Here is a 22,681-nt window from a genome sequence, read left to right as displayed (position 1 = left end):
CTCCCCAGCTGACTGGGATTTCAGTCACTGGGAATGGTAACCATGGCAGTAGCTGCACCTGGTTGTTTGTGTGGTTTGTTTATTTCAGAGCTAAAAAAGAATCACCCACCGAATCACCTGATAACCCCCATGATTAACTGAGAGCAAAACTGGATCAGGAGAGAGATCAGGCTTCTTGCAAAACCTGAAATTAGGATTATGTTGAGAAATACAAATGTTTAACATGTGTTTTGGGGGGTGTTTATTTTATGGTCAGACAGCCATCTAGTGACCTTTGTCCTATTTATTTAGGGTATATTGACAATATACATCTTTCTGCCCCAACAATGGGAGTCATTGTCCACGATCTAGCTCCCTCTTGTAATTTCTCTAGGTTGGTGGATAACCCTTTTTTTGAATTCTCCATGAGGGTTGTTGGTGTCAACCGCCTGTATTCAATTGAGAGATGCTATGCTACTAGCCTCATGTTACGAATATGCATAGCCATCTCGAGACTGATATAAAGTGTTTTTTCCTCAAAGTTGCAGTAATGTCACGTGTCCTACTTCTATCAGTGCACGCGTAACAACTGTGCGAAACAACGAAAAAACGCCACCTGCTGGAGGGAGACAGATTTTCCATCGAGTTGGGCCTCTCTTGGTTGAATGTTGATCACGTGACATGTATTGGCTCCTACTTCCGGACACACCAACATCAACAACAGAGGGAGCTGCTGACATTATCCGAGAGGCGGCGGCAGGAGAAAGCGGTTCAGTGACCGGGAGGCTAGCTACCCGTCCACCGGTAATAGCACCAAACTAACGCATCTCATAGGTAGGCTTGGTGGTGTGACGCTTTTAAACATACTTTCATTTTGATCTATTTTGTTTTCCTCCCCGGAAAAGTTGTCATTATTGACTATGGAACGCTCTTGTAGGTCAGTGAATGCACGTTGTTGTCAGCTGGCATACTCGTTTACTAGCAGTAGCTAGCTTAGCTACAACTGGAATGTTTTGTTGGCTTGCTTTCTAGATAATATCTTGCCAGGTCCACAGTCATCGAGTGTGTACTGATCACTATATAGGTAACTTTAGATGGCTAACTAATCAGCTAAAGTTCCACTAGCTAACTAGCTACTAATTTCATCAATAGACTCGATAAAAGGTGAATGCGTTTTCGGTTGTAGCATTAACATTATTTACTCTCTTTTCTGATGTACTAAACTGGCTAGTTGAGAGTTTTGCTTGTGTAGAGTCAGAAAATTGACTCGTCTTGATTTTTTTCGATTGACGTGTTGTGTGTGGTAATCTCTAGGGGTGAGATCAAGGGTCTGCAATCGATCCTAAAGCAAAGCTCTAACTGAGCAACTATTCCCAGCCTAGCTGCCTGCTTTAAAACCGTATCAAGTCTTTTATTTTTTTTTATTTTTTTTTACCTATGTCTCAGCTCACTGGATATAGAACTAACCACATGTAAGGTCAGTGTTTCCAAATCAGTTCCTAGGATTTATTCCACCCCAACACTAACCCACCGGATTCATATAGTGCTTGGCAATTACTCGGGTTTGTGCTGGGATAGAATACAAATGTGAAACCCTGCGGTTCGTGAGGAACAGATTAAATTATAATCTGGAAACATTTAGAGATTAAAGGCCAGGACAATGGTCTGTTCTGTCTGCTCAATTTCACCAACTCAAAATACTAATGGGAATGAAAGGTGGTCTGAGGTTGCAGAGTATTTGAGTTATACAGTATGTGTGTGTGACTGTTTGTGCCCACATGTGCTCTGATGATTGTGAGTGCGTGTGTGTTTGATCTCTGACTTCGAGTTGTGTGTTCTCTGGTGGTTGTGTGAGCTCTGTCTGTGTGTTCTCTCGATGTCTCTTGTCTAATATTCAGTGTGAAAAGCAGGGATAGCATCACCCACCAAGCCTGTAGCCGGGGACACACCCCTCCACCGTTGCAACGGAGATCAAGGCGCACTATGGTGGATGTGACAAAATGGCCACTGTTTAGCCTGATGGAAGGCGAGGAGCTCTCGTCCATACGACAGGCCTGTGTGTTTGGAACCTCCGCCAACGAGGTCATCTACATCACCCACAATGATGACGTAAGTGGTCAGATGATTGGTGTAGTCAGTGTGTTTTATCTGGAGTGGTCACTCCTAGGTCTCTCTTCTGGAATACACATGCACTCTGCACAGCACATGCTGACTGGTGTCTGCTTATTTTAAACAGTGACCCATCTCTCTTTCTCTTCCTTAGGTGTATGTGTTTGGGCTGAACTGCAGTAACTGCCTGGGAACAGGGGATAGCCAAAGCACCATCCTACCTAAGAAGCTGGACTTTCTGAGTGGGAGGAAAGTGGTCAGCCTCAGCTATGGCAGCGGACCCCACATCCTCCTGGCCACTGAGGGTACTACAGCACATAACAGGGATACAACATTCAAGAGGATGGCACAGAATGTTGGACATAGAAATGTCTTCAATAGAGCTGACATGATTCCCTAATCCCTGTCCCAGATGCCTGTTCAAAGTATTTCTATCACTATTTGGGGTTTCTAACTCACCGTTTCCTCCATTGTGTGTCAGAGGGTGAGCTGTTTGCCTGGGGCCACAATGGCTACAGTCAGCTGGGGAATGGGACCACCAACCAGGGGGTCGCTCCTGTGCTGGTGTCTGCCAGCCTTCTCAACAAGAGGGTGACGGAAGTGGCCTGTGGTTCACATCACTCCCTGGCCCTGACCAACACTGGAGAGGTGAGAGAAGGAAGGATGGAGAGGGGTAGTGGGAGATAGGTGGCTTGTGACTCCTCACTCCATGATCCCTATTAATGCTGGAGAGGTTAAGATGAAAGGGTAGAGAGAAAGAGGGGGGGGGGGGGTCTGTGGGGTTCTGCCTATATTGAAAATAACACTTGTGTCTGTCAGAAACATCTGAGGGGCTGGCCAACAACATTCCACGGACCATGGATTGAGAAACACTGCTCTAAGCCCCCTTACCACCGTGCCCTAGTCTAAACCAACTTACTGTGACCCAGTAAATCCAAGCTCTGATATAAAGGCCCTATTGTTACCCGCTGTTCTTTCACTGAGTCAGCTTTATGTCACTGGTCCAGTGACTGGCACCACTCTAGAGTGAACCTGATGTATTATCAGGGAAGTGGGCTGGACTTGTATTGCTGTTAGATGTGTGATGTTCTATAGTGTTTTGCACTATATTATTAAACCTAAAGAAATGTATTATATATTCAGTGAAATGTGATTCTCTGACCTCCCTGTCCAGGTGTATGCCTGGGGCTACAATAACTGTGGCCAGGTGGGATCAGGGTCCACGGCCAACCAGCCCACCCCCAGGAGAGTGTCCAACTGTCTGCAGAACAAGGTGGTCGTCAGCATCACCTGTGGTCAAACCTCCTCTCTGGCTGTGGTCGAAAATGGAGAGGTGAGTGACCACTGTTTGAACGTGGGTTTGATATTAAATATGTTAAGTATTTGTTGTATTCAATCAGCCGGTGTACTTTAACTTAGTAGGTTCACAAGTATGCAGCAACCTTGCAGGACACCTAAGAGAGTGTTTGTGCGCTTGTTTCTCTCAGGTGTACGGCTGGGGCTATAACGGAAACGGCCAACTGGGGCTAGGCAACAACGGGAATCAGCTGACACCTTGTCGCCTGGTGGGCTTGCAGGGTCTCTGTGTGCTACAGGTGAGCGTGCACACACACACACCCACACACACGCACACACACACTACCTCCACTACCATTAACCCCTCTCTTCCCATCCAGATAGTGTCTGGCTATGCCCACTCCTTGGCCCTAACGGACGAGGGGCTGCTGTATGCCTGGGGGACCAACACCTATGGCCAGCTGGGCACAGGCAACAAGAGCAACCAACTCAGCCCAGTCCAGATCATGGCTGAGAAGGAGAGGTGAGAAATGTCTATATACACAGTACACATCATGGCTGAGAAAGAGATGAGGCAGTCTCTGAATACAGACTGATCTCCTCCCTCCTCTCCAGCAGGATTGTAGAGATTGCAGCATGCCACTCCACACACACCTCAGCAGCTAAGACTCAGAGTGGCCAGGTGTACATGTGGGGCCAGTGTAGGGGTCAGTCCATCGTCTTGCCCTTCCTCACACACTTCTCCTGCACTGATGACGTTTTTGCTTGCTTTGCCACGCCCTCTGTCATGTGGAGGCTGCTCTCTATGGGTAAGGGTGTGTGACTGAGTACGTCCTCTCCTTTTGGTAGAGCGTGATGACTTTCATTGTGTTTGTGTGTTCTCTCCAGAGCATGATGACTTCCTGACAGTGTCCCAGTCTTTGAAGAAGGAGTTTGACAGCCCAGAGACGGCCGACCTCAAGTTCAGCGTGGATGGCAAATACATCCATGTGCACAAGGCTGTGCTCAAGATCAGGTCAGGCAGGTTGCTCACTGGGCTCTAACACAGCAAGATCAAATTACCCAGCTAACATCAATAAATGCTTTCCAAATCTAAATACTTTTTTGGATTCTTGGGAACGTTTGAAGTTGAATGGTCTATTATTGAGTCAAGTTGTTTTACCAGACCCATTGCAAGTTTATCTTTCCTAGCGAATGAGGAAATGTGGCATTATTTCACAATATTATAGAACACATGCTTTACATTAGTGCTTTTCAAAGACACTTAAGGGATAGTTCAGGATTTTGGTATGAAGCCCCTTCCCTACTTCCTCAGTCAGGTGAACTTGTGGATAATATTTCTATGTATCTGCGTCCAGTATGAAGGAAGTTAGAGGTAGATTCTTGTGCCAATGCTAACTAGCTTGGCACAAAGACTCAAAGTGTTTGGGTACAGCTAGCATGCTTAAATGGTATCCACAAGTTCGTGACTCTCGAAGTAGATAATGGGCCTCGTTGCCAAAATTCTGAACTATCCCTTTAAATGGAGGATATTTAGTGACGCTAATAGTTGTCCTCTACCCCTCTCCACTGCTAGGTGTGAGCACTTCAGGTCCATGTTCCAGTCCCATTGGAATGAAGACATGAAGGAGGTGATAGAGATCGACCAGTTCACCTACCCCGTCTACCGCTCCTTCCTAGAGTTCCTCTACACAGACAACATAGACCTGCCCCCAGAGGATGCTATCGGTCAGTCCCCCACCTAGCCATGCCTTACTGACAAGGCAATTAATCAATAGGGGAGGGTTAAAGGCTGTGACAGTGCTACCAGTCAAGCTCATATTGGGGTGTACCTCACCTTTAGACCAATCATTGATTTATAAAAGTCCAGAAACAACACAGATGCAGACATCAATGTATGCAAACATCCCAAGCCAACAGTGATCCAGACTGTCTATGGTTGTGTTAGGTCTGCTGGACCTGGCCACATCCTACTGTGAGAACCGCCTGAAGCGTCTCTGTCAGCACATCATCAAGAGAGGCATCACCATAGAGAACGCCTTCTCTCTGCTCGCTGCTGCCGTGCGCTACGACGCAGAGGTCAGTCCCACTTCCACACCTAGCAACAGGTAACTCTTCACCCAATCTTAACCTTTAGGCGGATTAACACATATCTGACCCTGTACCAGTGGCTAAGAGCAACTTCTACCAAGCCTACTCTCCCTGGGTTGTGTTCATTGGGGCACACCATAGCAAAGAAAAACTAAAACAAGTGTTTATTGGACAAGTGCTAACTTCATATTTCCTGTTTAACCATGTGGTGTATCTAGGACCTGGAGGAGTTCTGCTTTAAGTTCTGTGTGAACCACCTGACGGAGGTGACCCAGACTGCAGCCTTCTGGCAGATCGAAGGCAACCTTCTCAAAGAGTTCATCAGCCGAGCTAGCCGCTGTGGAGCCTTCAAGAACTGACCGCTGAACCGGCTCATCTCTGTCTCCATCACAGGGGGCTACGCTAGGCTAAACACGCTCTGGTCTGCCATCTGATACGAGCCACCAGACTCCGTTAGCTGTAGCGTCTGCCAGTGGTTGTCTATTTACTGCAGATGATGGGTGGCAAAGGATGTTAAGTACCGGTAGTTACCCTAACCCCTGTTACAGAACTGTTCAGAGGGGTTATTAGATATTTCTATCGTCTTCCATCTCGCTCTGTGGGTTGGTAGTTACATCTTGCAGCTTTGGAGGCCAGAGTTTTTTGCAAGTATTTTGTTTCCCTTCTTGACGAGTGAGGAGCACGTTTGCACTTTCTGATATGGTGCAGTGGATTCTGGGAAAGCCTGTGTGAGATTGATTATATAACTTGTCACTACTGACAGATAGCGATCTTCAGTGTTCTAATTGAAGGGTGGGTTTCAGGTTATTAGATCCAGTCTTAGGGATTGATTCAATCAGATCCGCTTTAGCCAACATCTGCATAGTGGTTGTTTTTGGGGTGTCGGAGGTGGAACTGCGTTAGCTGTCAAATCCACAAGTGGTTCCTGGTCTTATACCTAAAGCGGACATTGCCATTGGCTGCACGGAGTCACATTAACAGAAATCCCATGTAGCCTTTTTTACAAGTTTGAACACTGGAATGTGAGATGTAATCTTCAGCTCGATTAAGACTATAGAAATCCTCATTATTTAGTTTCATGATTTTTCAATTTGACTGCCCACCTTCTTGTTCTGGGATGGGTGTGGCTTCATGACAATGATCAAGAGCAGCTGCTCACCGATCTAATGGCTCCACCACAGTTCAACCTCCAACACATCCACCATGCTGGTGTCGGTTATTGATCTGATTGAACCTAGGCCTTAATCTGTTAGAGCAATAAAAATGTTGTACTTTCCTAAAAAGAGCAACAACAAAAACCTGTGCATGGGGTCAATGTAAACTCCATGACAGAGTTCTTGGAGAACATTGGGTTGGCTGGGTTTTTGAATGCAATATTTTCAGCCTATGTTACAGATGATTTCAGACATTTAAGGTATTGTTACTTTTCAGTAATGTTTGCACTATATCTCAGCTGTACAGAACTATTATACAGAAATGATAATCACCTATTTTATATGTTCATTAAAGACAACTTGTAGATATTTAGTTACACACACACACTGAGTGTGAGAAAGCTGGGTGAAGGCTGCTTTGTTGTGAGGAGCTGCTGAGATTCCAGTTGAGTTTTTATATGATTCCAACTGTCAGTAATTCATTTCTATGCCAATTCTATAGAGTGGTGTGCCAGTTAACTTTCCTCAATATGACCTTATTGGATCCTGTTCTGAGGGCAGCACACAGTTGATCTGTTGGATAAAAGCTCTGTGGGCAGAGCCTAAAGTGACAGATCGGTGGGTGGAGTATAAGTGAGTCAAAGAAAAGGGAGGTGGGTGTAAGACTGGTTGCAGCAAAACAAGGGCTCAATTCAATCCCACCGCCGAAGTTCAGCGCTATAGCGGTCATTTTCGACTGAGCCGACATATGCAGCGTTTACCGTGTATGCAGTTTCCGCTACCACGGAAATCTTGATGCATTTTTTACATGGTTGACATATTGGAGATAAGACAAGTACTGGAAACAGAACACTGAAAAATATGGCCTGGTATTCACAGCTGACTTTGAATAGGCTTTTGATAAAGTTGACTGGAGTTTATAAATAAATGCCTGAAATATTTCAACTTCTCAAAGTTTTAAACTGTCAAGAGAAGTAAAACAAGGTTGTCCGCTATCGGCATATCTATTAATATCAAAGGGATAGAAATCCAGGGCTTGAAAACAAAGGTGTCATTGTACACTGACTCATGTTCTTTTAAATCAACAATATGGATCCCTGCGCGATCTAGATACTTTTTCTAACCTCTGGATTAAAACCAAATGATGATACGTGTACTATATTGTGTATTGGATCACAAAATACATATTTTACATTAGTGTAGTTTACCAATAAAATGGTCTGACGGTTATGTGGACATACTCAGTATACATTTCCCAAAAGAAAGAAATTAACTCACTCCAATTTTAATAGAAAGTTGGAAAAATCACCCTGATTAACTCTAGTCATATTACAGTTTACATATTTGCTTATGGTCTTGCCTACACTTTTTATAAATTACATGAGCAAAAATATTCAACTTTATTTGGAACGGCAAGCCAGACCAAATGACCAATTTGAATTCAGAGGGCAGAAATGATTAAAGCGTTAGACCTCTCACTAAAGGCCTGTCATACAAAAGTTATTATATTCCGAACTGGTTCTCTAGCAGATTATTAAGAATGTCTCACCCCGTGTTCAAGAATGGCCTTTTCCCCTTTATTCAGATTACAACCTCACACTTTCAGTTATTTGAAAAGGATTTCACATATAACACACTGTTACAGACATAATACACTAACATATTATCCAGAAATACTCTTAACCGTCTAAAAAGATGAAGAATCAATTATCTACCATAGTCCAGCACAATTTTCCTATGTATTGTGTCAATGTATATATTGAAATATATACATTGGTTTGCTCAGATAAATTATTCATTTTCTTCATTGCATGGCAGCATGACTACAACAGAAGAACCATATATTTCCACCTTAAAACAATCCTTGCTGCTTTGTTCTGTGCAATCTGTAGCCTCCTAATTTCACTTGCTGATGCATTTCCCCAGACCACAGAACAGTAAGGAGCTTGTCTGCTGGCCATGCATTAGACCAAAATTGGTTAAAGAAACTTGTGATAAATATATATATATATATATATATATATATATACACACACATCAGTTTCATTTAATTAAGGACCAAAAAATTTACCGCTGTGCCATATCGATTGCAAAATCGTTGGGAAGACATTTTTTATGTACTGATTCCATGACACATGGTTTATGAACCAATACGAAAAACAACGCCGGATTCAAAACTTTGAATTACACAAAATTCTTGCAACAAATATATATATATATATATAGAGGGGTATACAACCTCCCCAGCTCTGAAGATGTTGGTACAAAGACACAGAATCATTTGTTTTGGTACTGTCCATATGTAGCTTGTTTTTGGTCACATTGACCTGGAGCTAACTCTGCTAACTCTGGGTGATTTGAAAAGTCAAACATTTTTGCCAAAACTATTGACTCTAATTTACAATCTGTAGAAACTATGAGAATAGAAAGGTTCAGAACTTTTGTGAAGCATCACAGCACAATTGAAAAATATATGGCAAATATAAATAAAACATGGATGGTGTTAAGAGATCGATGGGAGGGGTTGAGTGGAGCTGAAGGGTGTGATTAAAAACAAGATAACTAATGTAAAATAGCAGTTAAAAATATATGGCAAAATAGAAATCAAACTGGATGTGCATCAGAGATAGATGGGAGGGGTTAGTGGTAGCTGAAGGGTGGGATTAAAAACAAAAAAAAAGATTGTAAAATGTATATAGTATGTATAAACTAGAAGTAGAAGCCTAAGTGTTATTGTTCATTACTTTACTCCAATTAGGAGAGAGGTGGTAGGGTTAGGGGAAAATACATGTTTTATTAAGTACCAGTCAAAAGACACCTACTAGTTCCAGGGTTCTTTATTTTGACTATTTCCAAACATTGTAGAAAAATAGTGAAGATATCAAAAGTATGAAATAACATGGAATCATGTAGTAACCAAAAAAGTGTTAAATCAAAATATATTTTATATTTGAGATTATTCAAAGTATGCCACCCTTTAAGTTGATGACAGCTTTGCACACTCCTTGCATTCTCTCAACCAGCTTCATGAGATAGTCACCTGGAATACATTTCAATTAACAGGTGTGGTTGTTAAAAGCTAATTTGTGGAATTTCTTTCCTTAATGCATTTGAGACAATAAGCTGTGTTGTGACAAGGTAGGGGTGGTATACAGAAGATAACCCTATTTGGGAAAAAGACCAAGTCCATATTATGGCAAGAACAGCCCAAATAATCGAAGAGAAATAACAGTCCCTCATTGCAGAACATTAAGAACTTTCAAAGTTTCTTCAAGTGCAGTCGCAAAAAAATCATCAAGAGCTATGGTGAAGCTGGCTCTCATGTGGACCGCCACAGAAAAGGAAAACCCAGTGTTACCTCTGCTGTAGAGGATAAGTTCATTAGAGTTAATTGCACCTCAGATTGTAGCCCAAATAAATGCTTCACAGAGTTCAAGTAACAGACATCTCAACATCAACTGTTCAGAGGAGACGGTGTAAAATCAGGCCTTCATGGTTGAATTGCTGCAAAGAAACCAGTACTAAAGGACACCAATAATAAGAAGAGACTTGCTTGGGCCAAGAAACACGAGCAATGGACATTAGACCAGTGGAAGTTTGTCCTTTGGTCTGATTAGTCCAAATGTGAGATTTTTGGTTCCAACAGCTATCGTCTTTGAAATACGCAGAGTAGGTGAACGGATGATCTCCGCATGTGTGGTTCCCACTGTGAAGAATGTGATGGTGCTTTGCTGGTGACACTGTCAGTGATTTATTTAGAATTCAAGGCACACTTAACCAGCATGGCCACCACAGCATTCTTCAACGATACGCCATCCCATCTAGTTTGCGCTTAGTGGGACTATCATTTGTTTTTCAACAGGACAATGACCCAACACACCTTCAGGCTGTTTGACCAAGAAGGAGAGTGATGGAGTGCTGCATCAGATGACCACAATCACCTGACCTCAACCCAATTGAGATGGTTTGGGATGAGTTGAAATGGAGCGTGAAGGAAAAGCAGCCAACAAGTGCTCAGCATATGTGTGAACTCCTTCAAGACTGTTGGAAAATAATTCCAGGTGAAGCTGGTTGAGAGAATGCCAAGAGTGTGCAAAGCTGTCAAGGCAAAGGGTGGCTACTTTGAAGAATCTAAAATATATATTTTGATTTGTTTAACACTTTTTTGGTTACGACATGATTCCATACGTTATTTCCTAGTTGATGTTTTCACTATTATTCTAAAATAAAAAAATACCCCCCCCCCCAAAAAAATTGTACAAATAAAGAAAAACCCTTGAATGAGTAGGCGTGTCCAAACTGGTACTGTACATTATTTTTTTACATTGGTGAAGCTATAAAGTCCCTTTTCTGGCAAGTGAAAAAGCCAGCCTTCTTGTTTGACAATTGCTTCTACTAGATATAAATATGAACACGGTGGTAATATAAGATTAGGTTATGTGTTTGGTATTATGATAAGAAAGCGGAAACAAGTTTTTTCAAAAAACATTGAGAAATCAAATGATAAATATATGGCTGAATAATACACCTTTAAAAATGAGGAAAGGTGAATTGAACTTTGAAGGCTGTAATTTCTGGCAGTGCCGCTCATCTTTTCAGGGCTGACCTGGCTTCTCTTATGGCTGCCGTAGCTCTCTGTAGCTCCCTTTGCTTCTTCTTAAACTCTGAACAAAGGAGGGAGAATACATTTGATTTATATTTGCATTATATTAGTTGTTTAAAGGCTCACGAAGTGCAATTTACAGAGCATACAACAAACAATGGGTCTGGGCTAGAAAAATATGAATACAGGCTTCACAAGCTTTGAAAATAAGAAGCCTTACCATTTGCACAACGCTATAAAAACTCCTAACTCTTATTAATCCACTAATTCTCACCTCTCTCCTGCTGTGAAAGCATCTGTGATAATTTTCCAGAGGCCTCAATCACTCTCAGAGAGAGATCATAATCTGTGAAGGAAGACAGAGAAAGCAAAAACATACGAAAGAAAATAAATGAAGCCTGCAATTCTGATTATATGCTCCTAACAGTGTTCAATTGGTGACAGTTTTATTTAATATACCAGCCAACCCCCTCCAGCCGTTCCACTCACCCTCCTGACTGGCCTGATCTGACAGGATCCTCTTGGAGATGCCGACCATGTCAGAGATGAAAGTGGTGAAGATGGACTCTGTACAGCCTGCTTCGGTACACCTCCTCCAGAACACCCTGCTGGCTGCATTGCTGGAGCCAGAACCACCAGGTGAACCCAGGCCTTCAGGCCTTGCAAGGGGACACTGGGAGACAGCGTGTGGAGAGGGAGATGGAGGAGAGGACACTGGGCCATAACACACAATAGCTGTGCTGGCCAAATTGAGTGGACCAGAGTGGACGGATGAGCAGTCAGGTGAGTGGACAGGCAAGATGGGATCAATAGCAGGTCCAGGTGAGTGAGAGCTGCCGTGTGGTGAACCAGGTGAGTGCGGAACAGAACCATGACAAGACTCAGAACTGCACACTGAGAGGATAGAGAGAACACAGAAGGAGCGAGATGATAGAGAACTCAACAATTTGAGTTTTTCCTTCCTGGCTAGTAGGGAGGGATTATATGTAAGAGTTAATGAAAAGTGAGCGTACAGGTGAGAGGTGAGGAGCTGTAACTACCTGTGGCCTGAGAGGGTTCTTCAGATGCAACACACAGCATCACTGGCAGCAAAAGACTCTGGGACCCAGCATCCTGGAGAAAGATCAAATTCAATTGGTTACATTCTTCATAAACAACAGGTGTTGACTAACAGTGAAATGCTTACTTATGGGTCCTTTTCCCAACAATGCAGGGTTAAAGATAAAGATTTGTAAAAATACAAATAGAAACAGTGACAAGGAATAAATACAGTGAATAACGAGTGGAAATAACATGGCTATGTACAGGGAGTACCAGTACCGAGTCAATGTGCAGGGGTACGAGGTAATTGGAGGTAGATATGTATATATAGCTAGGGTTAAAGTGATAGATGGACAGTAGCAGCAGCGTATGTGGTGAGTGTGGCGTCAGTATGCATACGTTTATGTAAACTGTGTGAGTGAGTGAGAGAGAGGAGTCCAGTATGTGCATAGAGTGCCAAAAAAGGGCCAAAGCAGGTAGTCCGAGTAGCCATATGATTAGCAGTCTTGTAAAGTAGCCTCATGGTTTGAGGGTAGAAGGTGTTCAGGGTCCTATTGGTTCCAGACTTGGTGGTGCACTGGTACCGTTACCATGCAGTAGCAGACAGAACAGTCTATGGCTTTGGTGGATGGTGTCAGAAGAATGTTTGGTCCTTCCTCTGACACCGCCTGGTATAGAGGTCCTGGATGGCAAGGAGCTCGGCCCCAGTGATGTAATGGGCCGTACGCACTACCCTCTGTAGCACCTTATGGTTGAATCAATGGTTTAGGACCAGTATAGAGATACAGTAATGCCACAGGAGAAATATTGGACAAGAGTAGTCAGAGAATTAAAGCTATGTAACTCACGGAGTCGATTAATGTATAGTCCCCATCTTCAGGTGCTGGCTGATTTCCTAAGGAAAATTGGTTTGTAATATTATTAGGTTTGATATTAAACATCCTGGTAATGTGGTGTGTTAATCTGTGTCCTGACATGTTTTACCTGTGGTGGAAGCTATGGGGGTCTCAGCATGATTACTGTGAAGTAAGAGCGCAAAATCAATAATCTTGTGTCACTGTACGCTACAGAGGCAGGCAACTATCCCCCTCCTTCCCTTTTTATAACATTTGACCTACACAGGAAACGCCTCAACACTGAAATGATAACATGCTATTTGAACAACCTTGACAACAGAGAGCCTTGGAAGGTAAAGAAATTTGTCAGAATAAACCAATAAACCTCCAAACGCAGTTCAATGCCATACAACACTCCTTCCGTGGCCTCCAACTGCTGTTAAAAACTAAATGCATGCTCTTCAATCGAATGTTGCCCGCTAGAACGACTAGCATCACTACTCTGGACGGTTCTGACTTAGAATATGTGGACAACTACAAATACCTAGGTGTCTGGCTAGACCATGGGTGTCAAACTCTGGCCCGTGGGCCAAATTTGGCCCGCGGGGTAATTATATTTGGCCCGCGAGACAATACCAAATTACTACTAGAGCTGGCCCGCCGGTATTATACAGCGCATTCACCACTAATACTACGAATCCCATAATGCTCTGCTGTTTTCGCGCGCCAATCAGGACAGGACCCAGAAACGCTCTCTCCTCTGTGACAGTAGTCATAGCAACATAGACGCTACAACTGTCAGCGAGCTAACCCTTCCCAAAAATGGCGAAAAGAAAGGCAGAAAGCAGGAGCTTTCTGGACAAGTGGGAGGCAGAATATCTGTTTACATATGTAAAAGACAAACCTGTTTGTCTTGTTTGTGGAGTCAACGTGGCTGTAAGTAAGGAGTACAACATTAGACGACACTATGAAACGAAACACCATGACAAATACAAGGACCTGGACATGACTCAAAGGAGCCAGAAAGTAGAGGAGATGAAAAGAAGTTTGGTTTCACAACAGAATATGTTTAAAAAAGCCACATCACAAAGCGAGGCTGCTGTAAAGGCTAGTTATATAGTGGCAGCAGAGATCGCAAAATCAGCCCGGCCCTTTAATGAGGGAGAGTTCATGAAAAAGTGCATGATGAAGGTTTCAAACGTGAGCCTGAGCAGGAACACAGTAGCTGATCGCACATGTGATCTTGCCACCAATCTGTATGACCAGCTGATGGAAAAGGGAAAAGATTTTGTTGCGTTCTCCCTCGCTGTGGATGAGAGCTGCGACGCATCTGATACTGCTCAGCTGTCAGTCTTCATCCGTGGATTGGACTCAAATCTGTGTGTTACGGAGGAGCTATTAGGATTCAAATCAATGCATGGCACAACCACAGGAAAGGAAATCTTTGAGGAGGTTTCCAAATGTGTAACTGAAATAAAGCTGCCGTGGGATAAACTCGTTGGATTAACGACAGATGGTGCGCCAGCGATGTGCGGTAAAAAGAGTGGACTGGTGGGCATGGTTCGGGAGAAGATGCGGGAAGAGAACTGTGCAGGTGAGCTAACTGTTTACCAATGCATCATACATCAGGAAGCACTGTGTGCCAAAGCCCTAAAGATGGAACATGTTATGACCACAGTAACACAGGTAGTTAACTTTATAAGAGCCAAAGGTCTAAATTTTTGTTTCATTTGAAATTCGATTTTGCATGTCTCCACTATTAAATTATATATTGTATGGTAATAAGCGATGCTTGTTCCATATTCAATGTTAAAGCAAAACTTGTTTGGGTCCATATTAAAAGGTTCATTTGTTCAATGTTGGCCCGTGACTTTGTTCAGGTTTTACATTTTGGCCCACTGGGTATTTGAGTTTGACACCCCTGGGCTAGACTGTAAACTCTCCTTCCAGACTCACATTAAGCATCTCCAATCCAAAAATCGGCTTATTTCGCAACAAAGCCTCCTTCACTCATGCTGCCAAACATACCCTCATAAAACTGACTATCCTACTGATCCTTGACTTCGGCGATGTAATTTACAAAATAGCCTCCAACGACCTACTCAGCAAATTGGTTGCAGTCTATCACAGTGACATCCATTTTGTCACCAAAGCCCCATATACTACCCACCACTGCGACCTGTATGCTCTCGTTGGCTGGCCCTCGCTACATATTCGTTGCCAAACCCATTGGCTCCAGGTCATCTATAAGTCTTTGCTAGGTAAAGCCCCGTCTTATCTCAGCTCACTGGTCACCATAGCAACACCCACCCGTAGAACGCGCTCCAGCAGGTATATCTCACTGGTCATCCCCAAAGCCAACACCTACTTTGTCCGCCTTTCCTTCCAGTTCTCTGCTGCCAATGACTGGAACGAATTGCAAAAAACATATATAAAAAAATAAATAAATCACTGAAGCTGGACACTGATATCTCCTTCTCTAACTTTAAGCATCAGCTGTCTGAGCAGTTTACCGATCACCTGTACCTGTACACAGTCCATCTGTAAATAGCACACCCATCTACCTCATCCCCATATTATTATAATTATTTTTTTGCTCTTTTGCACCCCAGTATCTGTACTTTGCACACACTGTACATAGATTTTTATATTGTGTTATTGACTGTACGTTTGTTTATCCCATATGTAACTCTGTTGTTTTTGCCGCACTGCTTTGCTTTATCTTGGCCAGGTCGCAGTTGTAAATGAGAACTTGTTCTTCACTGGCCTACCTGGTTAAAAAAAAAAACACACAAAAAAAACATGCACTGCCTCCATTGAAAGTAGTTTAATTGAAACTAGATGAGAGCACTTTCACCATTACCTGTGTTCAGAGTTGACAAGGTCTTCTAGATTGGACTCCAGAGGGGAAAACTCCATATCAATCCTATTCACATCTCCATCTGTTACAGAACACACCAACATACTAATCAATGCAATGTGTTGCTCATGTCTTTGTATAAACTTTATTTAAAAAATGACAACAATCAAGGTAGTGAAAAAGGAGGCTACAGGAACAATAAAGCAACCTGAGTCTGAGGAGTTATCCATTATCCTCCTGTTTTTGGACTTTCTTGATGATGTCACTTCCCGTCTGACAAAAAAAGTGAGAACGGGCGCAGTGTTCAGAAAATAGTCCCCAAAGAATCCAGTCCATATTTTATGAATGAGAGAGAGACACATTTACTGAACTGTATGTCAGCAAAAAACATACATAAGGCAGCATGAACTCCACTCAGAACAGAGCAGGTCAGCTGGACAGAACTAAAGAACCAGACCACCCTACAACACGCATACCTCAATTCCATACTTACTTGCTAGAGAAGTTCAACCGTCTCTGTTTCAAAAGCAAAGAGATTATGATTCACTATATTTTCATACGATTACATTAAGTGACTTTCTTTACTGCAGAAGATATGCATCCATTTTTAAAAGCTAAATACAAAACACCTTGGGTGTTAGTGTCTGCCGTTGGTTTTCAGGTGTGTTGGAGTCACTCTTGCAAGATGAGGGTCCTGACAAAGCATGTCCTTTAAAATTACAACATATCCAAAACATACAACATTTACAAACGTATCTGATCTACAGAGAACACCTTTGTGTAACACACAACCAAAGGAAGTGCGAGTCAGTGGAGACAAAATGACTTACCATTCAGCTCTTTCTGCAACGACAGTGGTTTATGCTTTTCACAATACAACCTGGGACAGAGGCATTCCAGGCTCTTACAACAACATAATAAATCACCCTTACTGACATCAATGATAGAAATGAATGAGCAAAGCCATTGGTTTTGGAATAAAAGACTCCTTATACTCACTTGAAAATGCCACTGTCGATGTGTTCTAGACTGATGCTCTCCTCTTTCTTTTCACAGATGACACAAAACAGCTGCAATTGGGAATGAATATTGATTAACTTTAGGTTATATTATTTTAGGTTATAAACTCAGCAAATCAAGAAAAGTCCTCTCACTGTCAACTGCGTTTATTTTCAGCAAACTTAACATGTGTAAATATTTGTATGAACATAACAAGATTCAACAACTGAGACAAACTGAACAAGTTCCACAGACATGTGACTAATAGAAATGGTATAATGTGTCACCGAACAAAGGGCGGGTTAAAATCAAAAGTAACAGTCAGTATCTGGTGTGGCCACCAACTGCAGTAAGTACAGCAGTGCATCTCTTCCTCATGGACAGCACCAGATTTGCCAATTCTTGCTGTGAGATGTTACCCCCTCTTCCACCAAGGCACCTGCAAGTTCCCAGACATTTTTTTGGGGGGGGGGGGGGTGGCCCTAGCTCTTACCCTCCGATCCAACAGGTCCCAGACGTGCTCATTGGGATTGAGGTCCAGGCTCTTCGCTGGCCATGGCAGAACACTGACATTCATGTCTTGCAGGAAATCACGCACAGAACGAGCAGTAGGGCTGGTGGCATTTCCATGCTGGAGGGTCATGTCAGGATGAGCCTGCAGGAAGGGTACCACACGAGGGAAGAGGATGTCTTCCTTGTAACGCACAGCGTAGAGATTGCCTGCAATGACAACAAGCTCAGTCCGATGATGCTGTGACACACCACCCCAGACCATGACAGACACTCCACCTTCAAATCGATCCCGCTCCAGAGTACAGGCTTCGGTGTAATGCTCATTCGTTCGACGATAAACGCGAATCCGACCATCACCCCTGGTGAGACAAAACCGCGACTCGTCAGTGACAAGCATTTTTGCCAGTCCTGTCTGGTCCAGCGACGGTGGGTTTGTGCCCATAGGTGACGTTGTTGCCGGTGATGTCTGGAGAGGACCTGCCTTACAACAGGCCTACAAGCCCTCAGTCCAGCCTCTCTCAGCCTATTGCGGACAGTCTGAGCACTGAAGGAGGGATTGTGCATTCCTGGTGTAACTCGGGCAGTTGTTGTTGCCATCCTGCACTTGTCCCGCAGGTGTGATGTTCGGATGTACCGATCCTGTGCAGGTGTTGTCACACGTGGTCTACCACTGCGAGGATGATCAGCTGTCCTTCCTGTCTCCTTGTACCGCTGTCTTAGGCATCTCACAGTACGGACATTTCAATTTATTGCCCTGACCACATCTGCATTCCTCATGCCTCCTTGCAGCATGCCTAAGGCACGTTCACGCAGATGAGCAGGGACCCTGGGCATCTTTGTTTTGGTGTTTTTCAGAGTCAGTAGAAAGGCCTCTTTCGTGTCCTAAGTTTTCATAACTGTGACCTTAATTGCCTACCGTCTGTAAGCTGTTAGTGTCTTTAACGAACGTTCCACAGGTGCATGTTCATTAATTGAATATTGTTCATTGAACAAGCATGGGAAACAGTGTTTAAACCCTTTACAATGAAGATCTGTGACGTATTTGGATTTTTACAAATTATCTTTGAAAAACAGGGTCCTGATAAAGGGACGTTTCTTTTTTTGCTGAGTTTAGTACACTACAGGACCATTATTTGGAGGGAGAAACGTGATTTGTATTCATTTCTGAGCCTTCCGCTAGATGATGTTGTTCAATAATGACCAGAAGACAGGAATAGTGACCAGCTAATCAATCATATATAGGCCTAGCTATTAACTATCCATTTTCAAAAATGACCTGTGTGCGTGTTATTAAATTCTTACATTACACTGTAGTCAGTGGCATACAGACCTTGGATGACATTTCTCCATTGTTGTTCTTCTCTGTGTCTGAATCACCGTTGCAGGACAAAGATGTACCATTGGATGCTGTGTTGAGACAGAAACAATCCTCAAGAACAAGTCAAAGTAACACCTCATTAACTTACAGTTTTTTGTTGAAACTGCCAGCTGGACTGGCAGAGGCTGCGTGTTTGTGTACCAAGCCAGGAAGATTTGCCCAGATGGACTAACAGCTATTTAATAAACTAAACACATCCAGATGGGTATCGGGATGGACAATTATTTGATTCCTGCTATAGGCTTGGGTCGTATACTGTGGTATTTTGAAATACAGACGGTATGATTTTCAATACATGCTTGTTAGCTGTTTATTTAGTTTAAGAAATAGCGCCCCCTGTGGGCACTGCTGGAAATACCAGATTCCCCAGTATGGTACAGGAGAATGGAATTGAAGGTACGGAAATCTGGATACCACTCAACCCTAGCCTACAGGCAGATGGACACATCAAAATAACCAGCAGCCACCTCACCTCCTAACTCTGGATTATGCTTCTGACAGTACACCCTGTAACAAACAGAGACACGGTCATAGAGACCCAGTCAATAACATGTTCATTAACTTTATCTATTAAATTGGTCAGTTGAGACCCATTGTCCTATACAATGAAGTTCAAAAATATATTTCACAGTTGTTTAGGAAGAAAAGGTGTTATGCCTTGCACTCACGTATACTTCCCTTCAATACGGTCTTCGACGTTGTGGGCCCCGTCTTCCACAGCACAGGGGTAATGGTAGGACTTCTGACAGTGTTTCACCTCACACCCCACCGTGGCACCCTTCCTCTTACACTTGTAGCAAATCTGGAGGGGGGGGGGGGAATACAGTTTGCTTGTACAGTGACAGTAGGCCAACAAAACCAAAACCATCAACAACACACACGACTTAATTAGTTGAAACGATGTTCAAACAACTATCATGGTTTGAACAACTTATGTCAAACACTAAGGGAAACATTAAAATAACCTCACCAGTCTGTTTCCCCTCCTCATCTCATTCTGGACATCTTTTACAGTGAAACCAAACAAGTCGTCAAACTCTGGCGAGTTCTGGCAAATAACCCCAGATGAATAAAGCTGCAATTCAAAACACATGGAAGAGTTAAAGGGGCAATCTGGGATTCAAACACCAAATGGCAGCCCCAACAGTTTTATTTGATAAATATTATGTAACCAATCAAATTCATAGATGGAGCTATGGATGCATGGACTGGCCATTCATGGGATCAAAATGATAGTTTTAACCATGTTTTGAAGATATACAGTGTTTGTTTACAATCACATTGTACTTCCTTGTTTATAAACAATGTTATTTTGGGTTCTGATGGGGTAAGATACCAGGGCTTCTCAAAACGTTTTGAGTCCAGGGAACCCTTTCGTGATATCAACTTCTTCAGGGACCCCCTCAATCAGAACAAAACTCAAGTGAGATAAATAGCATACAAGAAGTTCTACTATGACTGTCAGTGCATGGCCGGACGAACCCAGTCTCGGGCCCTGGGAAGTAACATTCTAAAGTCCCATCTCTTGGCATTGTAGAGACATTATTACAGTTTAAGCTAATATCCTGCAATTCTACACATTTTGTCATGGGGCAGAGAGATATTGTTGTTGTTGCAGCTTTAAACCTAATATCCTGCAATTCTACACATTTTGCCATGGGGCAGAGAGATATTGTTGTTGTTGCAGCTTTAAACCTAATATCCTGCAATTCTACACGTTTTGCCATGAGGCAGAGATAACATTTTTCCGTTTTAAAGCTTACATTACAGTGGATTTATGTTTTAAAAAATACAATAACATTTTGGGGAATACAAGAGTTATTGAGCTGTTAAATTAATAATTGGTGGAGTACTGTGGATACCAATATCCCTGTGTGAGCCTCCCAGGCCCATGTTGCCCAGGGTTAATAACATCAATTGTATATTAATAATATTACATTGTATAACTCTAAACCTATTCCTAAAATCCCTTTGCCAAAGTTCGTTTAATCTGTTAGTAATATATATATATATGTTTAAATGCAGAACCTAGGGTCCGAGAACCCCTGGCTGCAATAGACTAATCATAATACTAGGTAGGGTCCGGGTCAGAACCCCACTGTTAACTGTGTCATTCGACAGCTGTTTTCCACATGCTGTTGTCTACTAAATCTGCAAATTTGATTGACTCGTTTTAGTTCCTTCCCCAAAAATATCGTGGTTAGCCTAGCAGTACCAAAATATTCCCCCAAAGCAAAAGGTCACGGCAAAGCTTTTCGAATCTTACCAAGCAGTTCTGATGAGCGGTGACGGAATCTTTCGTCGATAATGGTCCAGTTGTCAGATTTTCCTTGGAACTTTTACAAAGTGCGCATCGTATTTTCCTACCATGTGGCTCGGGACCCATTCTCCATGTGTTGTTATCTTTAGCAATTTGACAGAAAACCACAGCGTGCTAGAAATGTAAGTATGAGCGGATCGACCTAATCTCCGTCCGTTCGCAACGTCGAATTTTTTTTCGCTTCTTCTACACTAATACAGAAATCACGCGATATGAATCGAATAGTAGGGCCCCGTCTGACTCAGTATTTGTTCAGAAGGGTCAACGTTTCGTATCGTAATTTCCGAGTAGGCAAAAAGAATAGTCCTGCTTCTGCTTCTATGGTGCTTCTGCTTCTATGGTATAATGGCTTTCGCAGACATTAAATGTGCATTCCGCCACCTAATGTGCGGGTGAATAATAAAGATCCCAAAAAATGAAAATATTTGGATAAAATAAAATATAATTCTAACTACCAAACATTTTTTTTAAATTACTAAACAAAATCAATATGCTTTTCTGTAATTAAAAAAAAAAAAATTAAACTCATTTTACTCAGGTCCCAACACAGAGGGGGACATTTCCTAGCGACAAAAGTCCGTAGTGCTTCTGCTGTAAAGTCTTGGAGCCCCAAAAACGTATCGGCTGCAGATATAATGAATGATATCTAGCTTCAAATCAAATCAAATGTTATTTGTCACATACACATGGTTAGCAGATGTTAATGCGAGTGTAGCGAAATGCTTGTGCTTCTAGTTCCGACAATGCCATAATAACCAACGAGTAACCTAACCTAACAATTCCACAACTAATACCTTATACACACAAGTGTAAAGGATTAAAGAATATGTACATAAAGATATATGAATGAGTGATGGTACAGAACGGCATAGGCAAGATGCAGTAGATGGTATCGAGTACAGTATATACATATGAGATGAGTAATGTAGGGTATGTAAACAAAGTGGCATAGTTTAAAGTGGCTAGTGATACATGTATTACATAAAGATGCAGTAGATGATATAGAGTACAGTATATACATATGAGATGAGTAATGTAGGGTATGTAAACGTTATATTAAGTGGCATTGTTTAAAGTGGCTAGTGATACATTTTTTGCACCAATTTCCATCAATTTCCATTATTAAAGTGGCTGGAGTTGAGTCAGTATGTTGGCAGCAGCCACTCAATGGACGTGCGACCTGTCCCAGACCTATTATTTGACCATGCTGGTCATTTATGAACATTTGAACATCTTGACCATGTTCTGTTATAATCTCCACCCGGCACAGCCAGAAGAGGACTGACCACCCCTCATGGCCTGGTTCCTCTCTAGGTTTCTTCCTAGGTTTTGGCCTTTCTAGGGAGTTTTTCGTAGCCAACGTGCTTCAACACCTGCATTGCTTTCTGTTTGGGGTTTTAGGCTGGGTTTCTGTACAGCACTTTGAGATATCAGCTGATGATAAGAAGGGCTATATAAATACATGTTATTTTATTTTATGGCCTTGAGGTAGAAGCTGTTTT

General features: G+C 42.6%; 2 protein-coding genes across 25 annotated transcripts; one reads left to right on the top strand and one right to left on the bottom strand.

Annotated features, from left to right (window-relative positions):
• The first annotated feature begins 660 nt into the window (after window positions 1-660).
• LOC139380611 (RCC1 and BTB domain-containing protein 1-like) lies at window positions 661-8,112 on the top strand. Of its 23 annotated transcripts, none has more exons than XM_071123480.1 (13): window positions 687-783; window positions 885-916; window positions 1,878-2,088; window positions 2,243-2,393; window positions 2,570-2,736; window positions 3,263-3,421; window positions 3,576-3,683; window positions 3,765-3,907; window positions 4,000-4,091; window positions 4,273-4,399; window positions 4,961-5,112; window positions 5,333-5,463; window positions 5,694-7,898. In XM_071123480.1, exons 2-13 carry the CDS (start codon window positions 900-902, stop codon window positions 5,832-5,834), a joined length of 1,599 nt encoding a protein of 532 aa, XP_070979581.1. In that variant the 5' UTR covers window positions 687-783; window positions 885-899; the 3' UTR covers window positions 5,835-7,898. The 23 variants fall into 23 exon arrangements, with proteins under 23 accessions (XP_070979568.1, XP_070979582.1, XP_070979584.1 ...); XM_071123485.1 differs by having other exon boundaries at window positions 710-783; window positions 4,003-4,091; XM_071123470.1 differs by having other exon boundaries at window positions 727-783; window positions 4,003-4,193.
• Window positions 8,113-8,184: 72 nt separating this feature from the next.
• LOC139380609 (uncharacterized) lies at window positions 8,185-21,516 on the bottom strand. 2 transcript variants are annotated; one of them, XM_071123466.1, is made up of 17 exons: window positions 21,126-21,510; window positions 19,830-19,934; window positions 19,528-19,661; window positions 19,332-19,366; window positions 18,812-18,888; window positions 16,969-17,039; window positions 16,800-16,849; window positions 16,599-16,663; window positions 16,463-16,485; window positions 16,178-16,242; window positions 15,973-16,051; window positions 13,258-13,292; window positions 13,122-13,168; window positions 12,273-12,345; window positions 11,722-12,126; window positions 11,507-11,578; window positions 8,185-11,293 (listed from the first exon to the last, which is right to left on the bottom strand). In XM_071123466.1, the coding sequence occupies exons 1-17, from the start codon at window positions 21,243-21,245 to the stop codon at window positions 11,217-11,219; spliced, it is 1,533 nt and encodes a 510-aa protein (XP_070979567.1). In that variant the 5' UTR covers window positions 21,246-21,510; the 3' UTR covers window positions 8,185-11,216. The 2 variants fall into 2 exon arrangements, with proteins under 2 accessions (XP_070979567.1, XP_070979566.1); XM_071123465.1 differs by having other exon boundaries at window positions 10,945-11,293; window positions 16,599-16,678; window positions 21,126-21,516.
• Between the last annotated feature and the right edge of the window lie 1,165 nt (window positions 21,517-22,681).

This window comes from Oncorhynchus clarkii, chromosome 22, assembly GCF_045791955.1.
Source record: "Oncorhynchus clarkii lewisi isolate Uvic-CL-2024 chromosome 22, UVic_Ocla_1.0, whole genome shotgun sequence".
Lineage (NCBI taxonomy): Eukaryota > Metazoa > Chordata > Actinopteri > Salmoniformes > Salmonidae > Oncorhynchus > Oncorhynchus clarkii.
This window is presented reverse-complemented; position numbering and strand designations above follow the sequence as displayed.